Raw genomic sequence first — 14,103 nt, 5'->3', positions numbered from 1 at the left:
CAGGTTACTAGTTTGGCCCTAAAACACACCGTTTCTTGCTACAGTAGAACTGGCTGAGATATTTTAAATTTTTCATAAAAGTTTTTCGAAGAAGAAACTTCCTCCTGACTACTGATTTAATGTTAATCGTTATGCCTGGTATAGGTTAATAAACCCATTACAGATGGGTCTGGGGTGAGGTGTATTGGAGCTTCTTTTTTAACTTGAAAAAAAGCTCCAAACACAACTATAATTGTTGGATAATATTACGTATGATTACAATGCGAGTAAGCTCTAGATTTTCTTTCGCTCTTTATTATTTATCTTGGAGTATACATATTATATTAATTGATGGATTAATCATGTTTTTTCTTTATTTTTTATTTAAATTTTTATTTAGAAAAATTAAAGAGTAAATGATAACTCAATAACTCAATACTTATAGATTCAGTCAAGTGTTGAACTCACACATATATATATATATAGATCTAATGACCCATTAAATATAGTATCTTTGAACTCAGTTAAGTGTTGAGTCTATGTATAAGTCTAGTAATTTACTAAACTTAATATCTTTGGACTCAACCAAACATAAAGTTCAACCATATATTAGTTTAATGATATAATTAAGTCAAATATATTTTAAAATTTAATTAAGTGAAAAATATTCTTCCTTTGATTAAGTTAGAGTTTTGTGTTTATCTCACGTAGAAGAGGAGGGAAATGATTAAGAAAAAGGTAAGGCTGGATATTAAAACCTATTGAATCCTTAGAAAATAAGGTTTTGAATCTCCATTCTCTGTAGCACATTTTATTTTAGAGTCTTTTTAAAATATTAATGTATTTTCTTTTGAAAAGATGCTTATTTAAGCATTGGAAAGTTTTCAAATTCATCAAATGAGACCTTTTACAGGTATCAGACACCAAATACCAATCACCTTGGCCAGAAATGATGGATCATATTATCAAAATCAAAAGATTAACCAATTATCCAAAATATAAACCTTGCCCTTAAGTTACTTGGATTTTTTAGCGCATCATTAATGACACCATCTATGACAAACTAACAAAAAAGTCATGGATATTTCTTTCAAAATTGGTTTATCAACATTTCTAATCACTATCAAATACAGATAATCAAAATACTCCTGAAATGAGATATGTTACGATCCTTTTTACGGTTGTTAGCATATTTGTTCCATTAAAGCTTCAACAATTCTTTAATAAAAATGAAAAGGATATGTAACAATTTAATCGCCCTATGTTGGTATGGTTTTTTTACTTACTCATGGGCTTAATGAGACAATTAAATTTAGATGATGTATTTTTCAACTTCACGAACACAATTAGAGCCTTCAGATTTTAAAAAGCTTTCAACAAGTACAGGTGGAAAGTTGGTTCAAACCATAAAGCATGTGAAGTTTGTTTATTAACCATCCATAAGACATCAACTAGAGAAACTCTCTTATCTTCTCTTTTGGAGTTGAAATAATGATCTCAATAGAAATGTTATCAAGACTATTATCATGTCTTAAATGGGCAATAAAAATGTATCATAATCATAGATTAAGAATGTAATTTTTTTATATATGAATTAAATTATTCACAATAACAATATCTTTTTTTATTTAAATAATATCTAATGTAGTGACCTTATAACTTTCCAATGATGGGATAGATTTAATCTTTATATCATGATTGCATAATTTATCTTGAAATGGATTAGCTCAATCTCCTTAGTACACTTGCATAAGTTATCTTGAAATGGATAGATCTAAAGTCTCCTTAGTGCAATTACACAAATCTTTAATGATAGGATTGACATGATATTTTTTTAAAGCAATGATCTCATAATCTTTCAAAGAAGAGATAAACTTAGTTTTTCTAGTGTAATTTTACAATTTACCTTAAAAATAATTAACTAAGTCTCTCTAGTGAAATTGCACAACTTTCCTTGAAAAAAAAAAAGAAGAAATCAGCTTTTGCATATTGAGAGGCTGAAGGCAAGTGAGAAGATGAAAGAAATGATTAACAAGTCTTTTGGAGCAACTTTCCTAACTGGCACAGATCAAGAATCAGATTTTGCATACCACATCCATCAATATGCAGATGTCTATACAAGCAAGCCTGAGAACTTTTTGCTCTATCCGCGTGAAGCATGGCTTCATGTAACTTTTCATATCAAGATCATGCCACATCATGTGAAGGTATGCTCACATTTTCTTCAGAAAAATTTTCATTTTTCTCTTCCTTAATGAATAGAAAATGACAGTATATTGCAGTATATTGGTGTTCTGTGTGCTAACTTGAGGCTTTCTTCATTCTATCCTGGATGCTGTGTACATGGCTGCCTCACCATATGTTACATTTCATTTTATAAGTCATGCAGGGTTGTCGGAACTCAGAAACAGATTGTATTTCTTGTTTTTGTTTTCTGTCCTAAGGAATAGAACTTATTATTTTTCTGCTAAATGTTGGATCTAGATGTCCCATCATCTTTCTTGTGGATGTGATTGTCACTCAAGACTGTTCCATTGGGGGAATGATGCTAGATTTCAATTCTGGAGAAAAGAAATATTTTCTTCTTTCCAGGTCACGTCTCTGCTTTTAGCACCTTGCCACGTACTTTTCTTCACCAGTCTCCTTTGTATCTATCTGTATGAGGTGAAGCACTTTGTCAAGACATCTTCTAAAGACTGGTGACCTCGAATTATATATATATATATAGGCAGAGAAGCTGAAAGTTTAGCATTTTGCACCTGGGAACTTTTCGTTTTGGGGAACCCAAATCAGAATAGATAAAGAACAAGGAGCATGACATTTCTCACGTAACTTTATAGATAGCAATTATGCATTGTGATCTCTTGAACAAATCTCTGGTTTTTGTTTTTTGTCAAATTCCATCCAGAAATATCTATCTCCTTCTATGCTTATAATGTGATTTTTATTTTCCTAGTATACATCAAGGTCATTCAAGAACCAATAGATTTTCATTTTCAACATGGTTATCTGGGGCTGGTTTTGGCAATTTTAAGCATCTGACTCACGTATTTGGATGATAACTCTTAAGTTTGTTCAGACAATGCATGATGAGGACATGACATCAACCTTTTTGTTATTCTGGTAGGGACTAGGTACACAGGATCATTTCTTCTGTGGTTGCACCTGAAGATGCAGAACATGCCCCTATGTATGTGAGGAGTTGGTAGTTTGACGTTGCAATGAGATTAGGTGACTTTCTTGAACCCGGAGAAGAGTGCCGCCCTCCATCGTAGTTAGGTCTACAATAATATATTCTTTAAAATCTGTTCTTGCTTCTGCAGTTTCCATTATTTGCAATCTCTTACGAACAGAATGTGCCCAGTTGAAACACTCTCGGGCAGTTCATAATTTTCTAAATAAAGCTAATTATTTGGCCTGTTACTGTAGTTGTTGGTAGAATTTGTGGTCTTGTTTTGTTATAGTTCCAGTTATGCAGATGGATTGTGACCTTGCATTGCAATTTGGTGCATTATGCGATGATCTGCAAGGCATGTCAAAGTGCTGTCATCTTTAATTTATGATTATTTATTACCGAGAACCAATTATATATATATATATATATATATGTTAACTAAGATTTGTGCCTTGATCTGCAACTTGGAATACACCGTTGGATTCTTTTCCCTGATGTTTGTTAGTTGTCACTGTACCCGTGTCAGATTCCTATAGTTACCTCTACTACTTTTTTCCTTAAAGAATGTTAAGCTGCTGGGGGTGTTTTAAAGAAGAAAAATCTAATAATCCGGGTTATGGTTTTTACTAGTGAAATAAATTGGTTTTATTTAAATAACATGTAAAAAAAGAAGAAGTAACAATTGCAAATAGATAAAAAATCACAAAAAAAATTATAAACAAGGAAAATAACCTTTATTTAATAGCAAAAAATGATGTTTAATTCTCAATCAATTAAATATAAAATAAAAAATAAAAATAAAAAAATTAGTGTGAATCAACCTGAACTAATATAATAAATATATAATTTGTGGATAAAAAGGCAAGTTAGTGTAGGTTAATCCGTCAAACTCACGTTTTAGGTCATAAGAATAAGACCTTATAGAAAAGAAATTGAAGCAAACATCAAAACTAAATTTTTTAATAAAAAATAATGTTGAATGACAAAATTAGAAAAAAAATTAAGAAAAAATATATCCACCTCAATTAACTTTTTAAATATCCACCTCAATTAACTTTTTAATTATGTGATCCATGTCATCATACTATAAGTAGCATGGAAAAACTGTGAAGTCCAATCCCTAAGAAATGAAACACTGAAAAACAAAATTAAAAAAAATCACATAAAAAGATTCGAAAAAAATAGCAATTAAAAAATTAGAGTTAAAATCAAAATAAAAAAATAAATTAGAGAACAACAAGTGTTAAATTGAAAAGAATAATAACATTGATAGGAAAAAAAAACAAAAGAATCAGAACTAAATTGTAAAAAATAACATATCATAAATTTGAATTGAATGATAAAATTAAAAAATAATAAAAATTCTATAAGAAAGCCAAGGAAAAAAAATCATAAAAAAAAAAAACTAAGGACAAAATAGAAAATATATGATAAAAACATTGAAAACAAAATGTCAACACGCATTAACATTCTAAACATGTGGCTTAGACAATGAGATTGCGATAATATGATAAATTACTATTTTAAAACTTAACCTGACCTAGTGGTTTTACGGATGACCCAAGTAATCCGGGTCCTAGGCCAAACTAAGTTTTTTAAAAAATAGGTGGACAATTGATGCGGGTTGATCCGGTCAAAACATCAGGTTAATTGGCAACCTATTCAACCCAGATAAAATCTAGTCAAACTTGTTGACCTTTTTATTTTTATTTTTTTCAAAGTGATATCATTTTTATAAAATAAAAAAAAATAGAATTGTCCGAATTAACCCGAGTAAACCCACCATTTAGTTTAGAAAAAAAAAACAAAAACACAATAAATATAGATTGAACAATGAAATTGAAAATTATCAACACCTTGACAAAAGAGCCAAGTAAAAAATTAAAAAAAGAAAGATCAAATTGAAGAATATTATAAACAACAAGTTAGAATTGGGAATTAAATTGAAAATAAATGAAACTTTCATAAAAAGACAAAGAAAAAATATTATAAATCAAAACAATAAGAACCAAATTGAAAAAATAAAATATGTTAGATTAGAAATAAAAAAACTACTTGAAAAAAAATCTATAAAAGAGTCAAAAATTAAAAATTAAAAAAATAAAGATAAAAATTAAAATACTAAAAATAGGATAGATTGTATTTTTTAAAAGAAAAGAGAGGAAAAAAAAGATCCAACAGTTACAAATCAATCACCTCACTTGCAACCACGCACGCAACATTAGAAGGGCTTATCTAGCCATTAGAAGACACTACACGTATTTTTCAAAAGTCACAAACACCACTCATGCACTAAAGTGTGATAAACACGCATTAAAAGCTTTATTAATTAAAAGATTAGAACTTCAAGATAAAAATATCCAATTGCTTATGAGATTACAACAAAACTTGTTTGAAAAAATGAAAAGACCCCTAGCTCCATGATTCATTTTTTGCAAGTGCAAAGTGGACTTTTCAATGTATTTTAAAAAATAAAATACCCTTTATTAGTGGTTTTAATATTTTTGAAACTAGAAATAATATTTAAGCCATTTAAATGTTTAAATTTTTTGAGAAAAGATATACCTCTGTATGATCATTAAATGACTAATAAATTATATAAAAATACAAAATATCCCAAAACCAAGACTTATGAATTTGTTTAGAAGAAAAAAAAGCATCTTTACATTACAGTATAGCAGTGAATAGAAAAATGTGTCTATGGCTAGAGAATTTACCTTCCATTCTAGTTGTGTTTTTTTTTCTAAATGCGTAATATGTGACTTTACAAGGAATCTGGTGTGGACATAAATACGAAAAAAGGTTTTATTTCCTAAATTTGCATGCATGTATGTACTGTAGCCTTTAAGATATCGGAAATTTGAGTGATCTGCAAACCCCTTCTTCTCCAGCAATGGGCCTGGTGGCTTGAGCATCATCATTCGATGTCCTCTGGATGCTATCAGGTAAATATATGTAGCTCATCATCCTTGAAATTAGATTGCTTGGAAGCAGGTTATAACAACGTTTGATGCAAATTTCTATTGCACTGAATTATGATTTCATGCAGAAAGAGGTTCATTAATTTCATTCTCGATGATTTGCCTCTCTCTTTTTTTTTTTTTTTTCCTTTGGGTTTCTGGAACGCCTTTTCAGTTGGGTGGAGGGTCATGAAATCTTCTGTTGAATTGTTAGTTCGCATAATGATGTATAATACCTGCTATACAGTAGTACTCTACGTCTAAACTACATCAACAAAGCTGTGGATTATGAGGTCAACAGGTACATAAGTCAATGAAATACGAGTGGATCGCCTACTTGTGGCCATATCAAAGTAATAAATGACGGCTGCAAAGGACTCCTTCAAACCGTTAGGTTCGTGGTTAACCAAAATTTCAAAAGCATAAAGCTTTCTCCTCCTCTAGGGAACGGCTACTTTCTGGTGCGTTATTTCTTCCACCTTGTTTCCGCACGCAAACCCTTCTTCCTTCCATGGAAACCTTGTCCAAGGGTGGCAACCTTGCATGCCCGCCTTCAATATTATCTTCAGGAGTTGATTTTTCAAACTAACCCTAAGCTTTAATAACATAATCAAATTGCTCCCACGCAAGTAATTAATGAGGCGAGGCATGCAAGATACTAACATTTGGAAAAGGCAAAGTCAATCAAGTTTCTCCTAGTGGTGAAGTATGATGCGTGCTCAAAGTGAACAGAACTCAATGACTCAAGGTTTCTTAACAAGTTTCATGCCCACATGTCGCCTTGTATTGTTATCACCCAGCTAGCTATCTGCAGAGCCCATGGTCGGCGATTACCAAATATTATTCCACATAAAACTCGTGACAACAGAGCATGTTTACCTGTCCAACCTCAACATCAGTAGATTCCTCCGAAACACAAATTCACGTTCTCTACCTACTTAAATTAAACGATGCTTTTTAATTTATTAAACCCAATAAAACAAGGAGAAAATCATGTAATTCAATTGGTATAACAAATATACTTTGAGGCATGAAAATTATTATATTTAAGATATTAATTATTTTCATTATATTTATTTATTGTATGGTTAAAGCAATATACTTTTAGAAGTAAAACCTAAATTTACAGACAATAACTTCTATAAATTTATTAAAAAATTCTATTTTGTTTTTGATAAACATAAACAAAGAATTTATAGTAAAAAATTAGAAAGAGAAAAAAATACTTCTTGTTTTTTTCTATCAATATCAAACTTGTATTTATAAATAAAATAACATCCTTTTATATCAATATATATGTAAAGTTTAGAGGCATACTTCTTCATACTAATATGTATATAAAGTTTAGAAAGTAACTTTTCATTCAGATTATTTGAATAATTTGACAAAAAATATCATGTATAATTATTATATTAATTAATTTTAAAAATGTAATTGATTATCTCAAATTAATGAATTTCAAAAATAAATAAAAAACAATTATGGCTTTTCTTCTAAATCTTTTCTTCAATATTCAAATATATTAATTTGATTTTCCTCGTATTATAAGATATAACAAAACCTTTTTGAATGTACAATAATTTTTTCTTTAACTACCTATGTACAAGCTATATTTTAACTAGCATTCCACGTCTAGACACACTCTTGACACATGAACGCTCAATTTCAGGGACTTCGAAAACCTACCCTTCCTTCCTTAGCATTATTGACTAATTAAAGAACAAAGTTAACTTGTACAAAACTTATAATTCAGTGACGTCTAATAGCATTTTTACCGAAGAATTCGAGGGTTTTCGTGCAATTTACCCTTGATGAAATCGAAACATAGGAAGGTCTTTCAAGCGAAAAGATGGTGAGTAGATGGGAACGTGTAGGAAAATAGTTCACCAACTCTTCTTCTATTCTCTCACCTTCACATTCTCCCATAAACATGGCTACATGTGTATATATAAAAGCTCATTAAAGGAGGAGCTAGCTAGCAGCAAAGAAACATCAACAGAAAGAAAATCGAGAGAAAGCTAGAATGGATATTGAAGAGCTACCCTCAGTTTGTGTTCTTGATGCCTCAACCTATGTGGGTTCTTGGATCCTTAAGGGGCTGTTGAGTAGAGGATACACGGTTCATGCAGCCATACAAAAGAACAACGGCAAGTGCTTATCTTCATAATAATTACCTGCTGTCTTTGATGATTTTGTTAATCAGTTTTTCTGTTTTGGGTGGTTTTTGTTCAGGAGAGACTGAGATAGAGAAGGAAATAAGGGGCATGGGGAGAGAGGAGGAAAGATTGGTGGTATTTGAAGTCGATGTCTTGGATTACCATAGCATTCTAATTGCTTTGAAGGGTTGCTCTGCTATGTTCTGCTGCTTGGACAGTAGAGACGGCTACGATGTATGTTGATTAATTGTCTAATAGACTTGCTAGCTTATCCATTGCTTCTCAAAGTAATTACATTTTGTGATTAGGAGTGATTGTTTTCATGGTTAATTTGGGCAGGAAAAAATGGTTGATTCGGAAATTAGAGGAGCCATCAATGTAGCGGAGGCTTGCGCACAGACCGATACCATTGAAAAGATTATATTCAGTTCTTCACTAACTGCAGCGATATGGAAAGAGAGCATTTGTTCAGAGAAGGATGTAGACGAGAGGTCTTGGAGTGATCAAGAATTTTGCAGGAAATTGAAGGTTTGGATCTCTGCAAGATTTTACTATCTATCTTGATTGTGCTTAATGCCTCTATTTATCATTTTTCTCCACTAGCGAGCACCTTGAAATTATAGACTTGTGATGATGATGAACTCCTTCTACTCACAATTTCCCATACCTCCGAAACTCATTTTCATTTCTTCTCAAGTTTGAAAAACACATTAAATTTTGCTCAGCTCATTTTAATTTCACATTACTTTGTTTTTTCTAAACTTTGAAAGATCAAACTAATCAAAGATTATATGAGAAGGTTGATGAGAAAGTAATAAATTTCTCAGAATAAGTAATACTAAATTAAGCGTAGCTAAGAGTGGTAAGAAGACTATTTAATTAAGTCTTAAGAATTCATAAAATAATTAATATATTTTGATAAAACTAAAGAGATTAAGTTATGATTAACTCTATATTGCTTTGAAAACGACTTCATAAAGTTTAATAACCAAGCTCTAATGATCTTTACTATTGAGTAAATTATTGTTTCTTCCTCGTGTTTTCTCGGCAAACTAGTTAGTTAGTTCTTCTGGTTTGAAAAACTCAATATCACGTTCTTATGATTGTATTTTTGTCTATACCTTAACCCTTTCCTTGAGTGTTTTGGTAACAATGAAGTGCTGAATTTGTCACCAATTTAGATGTTTTTCTTCCCAAAATACCCTCTTGAGATATATTAATTAAAAGAAACATATCAGTAATAAGGTATTTTTCTAGTTATTATATTGCTGAAAGCATTGGGATTAAAAAATTATTCACTCGGATTTATTTATTTATTTATGTGGATAGCTACTATAACTACATCTTTTGCCATCTCATGTTTAATTTACAGTTATGGCATGCCCTGGCAAAGACTCTCTCTGAACAGGCTGCTTGGGCTTTAGCCATGGACCGTATGCTTAACATGGTTTCCATAAATGCCGGCCTAGTTCTGGGTCCTGGTGTCTCTCAGCAGAACCCTTTATCAACCATGTCATACCTCAGAGGTAAACATGTATGGCACGACATATTCATTAAAAAAAAAAAAAAAAAAGCGGCATCTTACTGTAAGATTCTGAAATGATCCTCAAGCCACCAAACATGTAACAGGGGCAGCTCAAATGTATGAAAATGGGGTTCTGGCCTATGTAGATGTGAACTTCCTGGCTGATGTTCATATTCGAGCTTTCCAGGATCGGTCCACATGTGGCCGATACTTCTGCTTCAATCAGACGGTCACTACCGAGGAAGAAGCTGTCAAGTTTGAACAAAGCCTGAACCCTTTAATATCATTACCGCCAAGGTAATTGTAATAAAATGAAGGGCTTCTGTTGACGCAAAAGATTGACCAATTTGGGCTCATTTTGCGCTTTAATTAATCATCTACAGGTTTGAATGCCAAGGTAATGAAGTGCACGCTGAGAGGCTTAGGACAAGGAAGTTGAACAAGCTGGTCGAGGGTGCTGCATAGACTTGTTCATGGGCAAGGCAAGGTCGAGTTCAGGCCGGGCCTGCATCATTCTGGTTTTTTTTTTGCCTGCCTTTGTTTGTAAAAAGTAAAGTTTTCCGCCTGCTTTGTGATCATGGAGTGTGTACATCTTCTAGTTATTTGACTGGAATCATGTAGGAAGTGTATTTGATGGTTGATCAGCTTGAAAAAAATATTCACAATCTAGATATGAAATTGATGGCTAGTTGCAGCATTCTACTACTATAGGAGGTAAGGGTGGCTTCCTTCGATGGCAGCCTCGCTGCCTGCATGTTAAACTTGACACCTGGTTTAAAGGAGACTCGATCAGCTTTTTTGACACTGACACAAAATAATGCTTCTGTCCTCCACTTGAACAAGGTTGGAAAGTGAATTTCCCGATATAGGAAGTAATTAATTCATGCTGGAACCCTAAAGAAATCATATAGAAAAAATAAATTGCATTTGCTCATGCCTCATCCAATCACAAGAACAAGTCAGTGCATGTTTGTGCCAACACATTCAGCGCTGTAACCAGAAATCTTGGCCTCTCCCATGCTGGGTAGGCATAAACCATGAGGTGGACGATTTCTCTCCTCAGCTGCTTCTCGCTAGCGCAATTCATGGAGGTTAAGGTGGGATAAATGGGAGGAAAATGTAGGCCCTGCATTATTATTGGTCAAACTGAAACAAATGTTTAGGTTGTAGAATCTTGATTGAAGATGTTTTAAGCAATAAGACCACGGGAAACTATGGAGATGATTTTCCAAATCTAATCAATCCCCCGGATCTAATTAGACAATTCAAGGTCCAGGAAACAAAACAATTACCTGAACATCTGAAAATCTCAAAGCTAGAAACTAGCGTTCCTTTCTTCTTCTTGATGCTATCTCTAAGGCCCATGCTTTCCCCACTTCAGTCTGGAACTTCCCTGCAAATTTTTTGAAAAGAATTGCTAAGGCCCTGAAGGCTGCGACAAATAACACATGTTTTTATCCCCAACACTACGTTTTTATCCCCAACATGAACGCATGTGTGCAAGACCTGGAATTCACGTTATAATATAAAAGCAGTGGAGTTTTGAGAATGTTACAATTTCAATCCCTTCTTATTTTTAAGACACGATTCTCTCTTCTTTTTCTAAGACCTGAGGCATTAGATGAAGCCAAAACTGAAATGCATTGAAGTATGATAACATGGCGCCACGAAAGGGAACACTGTGCACATTAAAGTAACACCTACACTCCCAAAAAATAAACATAGCCGCATTGGAAAATTTGATCATTGAATAAATGCCCAGTCTGCATTTTCCTCAAAGTCTTTAGTCCTCCAGCGACGTAGGTTATGAAATTTTATTTATGGATAACTGTTTATTACTGCAAACTGCTTCAGATTTCTACGGGTCAGCTGGGTCCTCCACATTACCACTTTAATTAAGCCCTTTGCTTTGCTATTAAACCACTGATCCAGCAACCAATTTTTTGACTCGTATGTTCTTGCCCAAACCTTCAACTTTTCAAACCCCGACCAATATATAAACCTAGGCCTTCTTTAAACAACACCCAAATATCAAGAAGTTTTTTATCTTAAGGTAACTGTTGCCTCAGACCTTACCAATAATATTAGAGGTTCCCTTCAGAAAAACAATTGTTTTACTAGATTCTTACAGCATCAATGCTTACTTCTAGTTCACCGAAAAAATGAATACTCCTTAATTTTCTTTTGTCCATGAAGAAATTTGACGTAACAAAAAAAAAAAGAAATGGTACTAGCATATGCAAGTAGGTTGTATTTGCTATCAACATTGCCCAGGTTAGCTTGGAATTAGATTTAGCTCTTCTCAGAAAAATTGAATCCTCCATTAAACAGCCAGAATATGAGCTCAGAAATTTACATACCAGCGGTTGACTGGAAAAATTCTTCCAAGTCTTTCCCTTGCTCTGCAGAAAACCAGATATGACTTCAGTTTCCATTTTATTTTTTTTAGGTTTTAACCCATTGCAAATAATAATATAGTGAAATACTACAAAGAAAGGGCTACAATGTTAAATAATATCCATACAATAGGCAAATGGTTATGAGATGCATGCACAACATAAGACAACTACATCCGGGCTACTCGTATTTTAAATACAGAAGAATATTTGACCCTATAATACAGACTGCTACGCAAAAGAAGGCCATATAACTGTAAGAACAAGACACAGGCTTTATCCAAAACAATTTCCAGATCCTTATAAACAATAAGCAGGTGCTTGATACAACTATGCACTTATGAATACATGAAGGAAAGGGAAAAAAGAAGCCTCACCATTTTCATATTCTAAAGCTTGAAGGATCATCTCCACCTAGGTAGAAACAAAAGGAAAAGAGCAGAATCAGACCATCCGTTAATTCCTTAAAAGTACCAGTGATCAAAAACAACTCATCCATTAACACAGCACATATGACATTCTAGTTTGACACTGGAATTTTCCGTGCAATGAATCAAAATCATGATTCTTAAGCTACATCATAGATTCCTTATTTGATATTCCTTCCAAGCAGATTGTTTCTTGTACAGAATTTTACAATATACAACACAATTTCCACATTAACAAAATCTCGAAACACTCCCACAACAAAGACATTAATAAAAGCTAATACCTTATCAAAATCCTTAACAATTTTTGCTTCTGGTGTCGTATTCTCCTCGTACTCATTCCACAACTCACTCATTTCCTTGGCTACAAATTCACAAAATCAATTGGTTCGCCATTGAACAATCACACAAACAAAAAGAAAATATAGCAATAAAACAAACTACAACCTCTTGACTCTGCACCAAGCAATTTGCACATATGCTCCAATGCTTCCCTCTCTTTTCTGCTTTTTTCAGCCTTCGGAACCCCATCCGAAGGCGTTATGTCTCCAACAATTGCCTCAGCGATATCATGAACTATCGCCATTTTTATACATCTGAAAAAACAGAAAATAATAATAATTACCACAAACTATCAAATGCAAGCAGTAACCAAGAAACAAATACTAACTTGTCACGATCAATGCCGGGAATATCAGGAGCAATCAGAGCCATTAATCCCATTCTGTACATATGATCTGATATTGACTCTGGTCCTTTTATGCCCCTCTTTACCCATCCTGCTCTCTTCGTAGTCTATTTATTTCAAAAAATCAAAACAAAAAATTATAGCATATGCAAACAGAACAACAATTTTTGAGCCAGTTAATGAACATTTATCAATTTATTTTGATTCTCAGTTCTCACCTTGAGGCGGTGACAAAGAGAGAGAAAATCAATCGTGGAGGAAGGAGAGGGCGAAGGAGAAGGAGAAGCGGTGCCGTTTGTGGTGAGGGAAGAGGGAGAGGAGGAAGGTTGGGTGGCCATACGGCGGAGTTTGGAGGGAGTGAAGGAATTGAAACGGAGTTGAGCTGAAGTGAAAGACGGTGCGAGGAAGAGTAGCGCGGATGATGACGATTTACAGAGTAAATTTCGGCTTCCACTTCCCATTTTTGGATTTCTTTTCCTATTATTTTTTATTTTTTGGAAATTGTTTATAATAATACTGTGCAGTATTTTCTTTAACCCAAAAAAATTGAAAAAGAGGAAAAGACAGACAGACAAATCCGTATATACCACACTCCATAATGGGTTTGTATTGATTAAATCTGGATCGTCCACGCGTCCAAGAGATAATACTTTAACTTTGCGTTATCGGTTTAGAAATACACTGATTGGTGGTCCAACATTCAGTCATTTAGATTTGGAGCATATAGAAATATGGGGTCCATGTTATTTAGGATTAAAGTCAGTTTAAGATTAATAGAGATTTTGGATAAAATTAT

The 14,103-nt window shown here is 33.1% G+C and overlaps 2 protein-coding genes across 4 annotated transcripts; one reads left to right on the top strand and one right to left on the bottom strand.

The window, feature by feature from the left end:
- Positions 1-8,072: 8,072 nt before the first annotated feature.
- LOC105115358 (cinnamoyl-CoA reductase 1-like) lies at positions 8,073-10,483 on the top strand. The gene is made up of 6 exons (XM_011012213.1): positions 8,073-8,261; positions 8,347-8,504; positions 8,610-8,798; positions 9,643-9,796; positions 9,900-10,092; positions 10,179-10,483. Exons 1-6 carry the CDS (start codon positions 8,138-8,140, stop codon positions 10,258-10,260), a joined length of 900 nt encoding a protein of 299 aa, XP_011010515.1. The 5' UTR covers positions 8,073-8,137; the 3' UTR covers positions 10,261-10,483.
- Positions 10,484-10,629: 146 nt separating this feature from the next.
- LOC105115357 (HD domain-containing protein 2-like) lies at positions 10,630-13,834 on the bottom strand. Of its 3 annotated transcripts, none has more exons than XM_011012211.1 (8): positions 13,526-13,834; positions 13,290-13,414; positions 13,067-13,215; positions 12,904-12,983; positions 12,569-12,605; positions 12,156-12,197; positions 11,088-11,188; positions 10,630-10,941 (listed from the first exon to the last, which is right to left on the bottom strand). In XM_011012211.1, the coding sequence occupies exons 1-7, from the start codon at positions 13,766-13,768 to the stop codon at positions 11,118-11,120; spliced, it is 747 nt and encodes a 248-aa protein (XP_011010513.1). In that variant the 5' UTR covers positions 13,769-13,834; the 3' UTR covers positions 10,630-10,941; positions 11,088-11,117. The 3 variants fall into 3 exon arrangements, with proteins under 3 accessions (XP_011010513.1, XP_011010514.1, XP_011010512.1); XM_011012212.1 differs by having other exon boundaries at positions 10,630-10,921; XM_011012210.1 differs by having other exon boundaries at positions 10,630-11,188.
- Positions 13,835-14,103: the final 269 nt, after the last annotated feature.

This window comes from Populus euphratica, unplaced genomic scaffold, assembly GCF_000495115.2.
Source record: "Populus euphratica unplaced genomic scaffold, PopEup_1.0 scaffold679.1, whole genome shotgun sequence".
In the NCBI taxonomy this organism is placed as follows: Eukaryota; Viridiplantae; Streptophyta; class Magnoliopsida; order Malpighiales; family Salicaceae; genus Populus; species Populus euphratica.
This window is presented reverse-complemented; position numbering and strand designations above follow the sequence as displayed.

Coding starts and splice junctions, on each gene's coding strand:
- LOC105115358 (XM_011012213.1), top strand. CDS start 8,138: ATGGATATTGAAGAGCTACCCTCAGTTTGTGTTCTTGATGCCTCAACC. Junction 8,799..9,642: donor AATTTTGCAGGAAATTGAAG/GTTTGGATCTCT, acceptor TTTAATTTACAG/TTATGGCATGCCCTGGCAAA. Junction 9,797..9,899: donor AACCATGTCATACCTCAGAG/GTAAACATGTAT, acceptor AACATGTAACAG/GGGCAGCTCAAATGTATGAA.
- LOC105115357 (XM_011012210.1), bottom strand. CDS start 13,768: ATGGGAAGTGGAAGCCGAAATTTACTCTGTAAATCGTCATCATCCGCG. Junction 12,606..12,903: donor TTGTTAAGGATTTTGATAAG/GTATTAGCTTTT, acceptor GTTTCTACCTAG/GTGGAGATGATCCTTCAAGC. Junction 11,189..12,155: donor ATTTTTCCAGTCAACCGCTG/GTATGTAAATTT, acceptor AAAAATTTGCAG/GGAAGTTCCAGACTGAAGTG.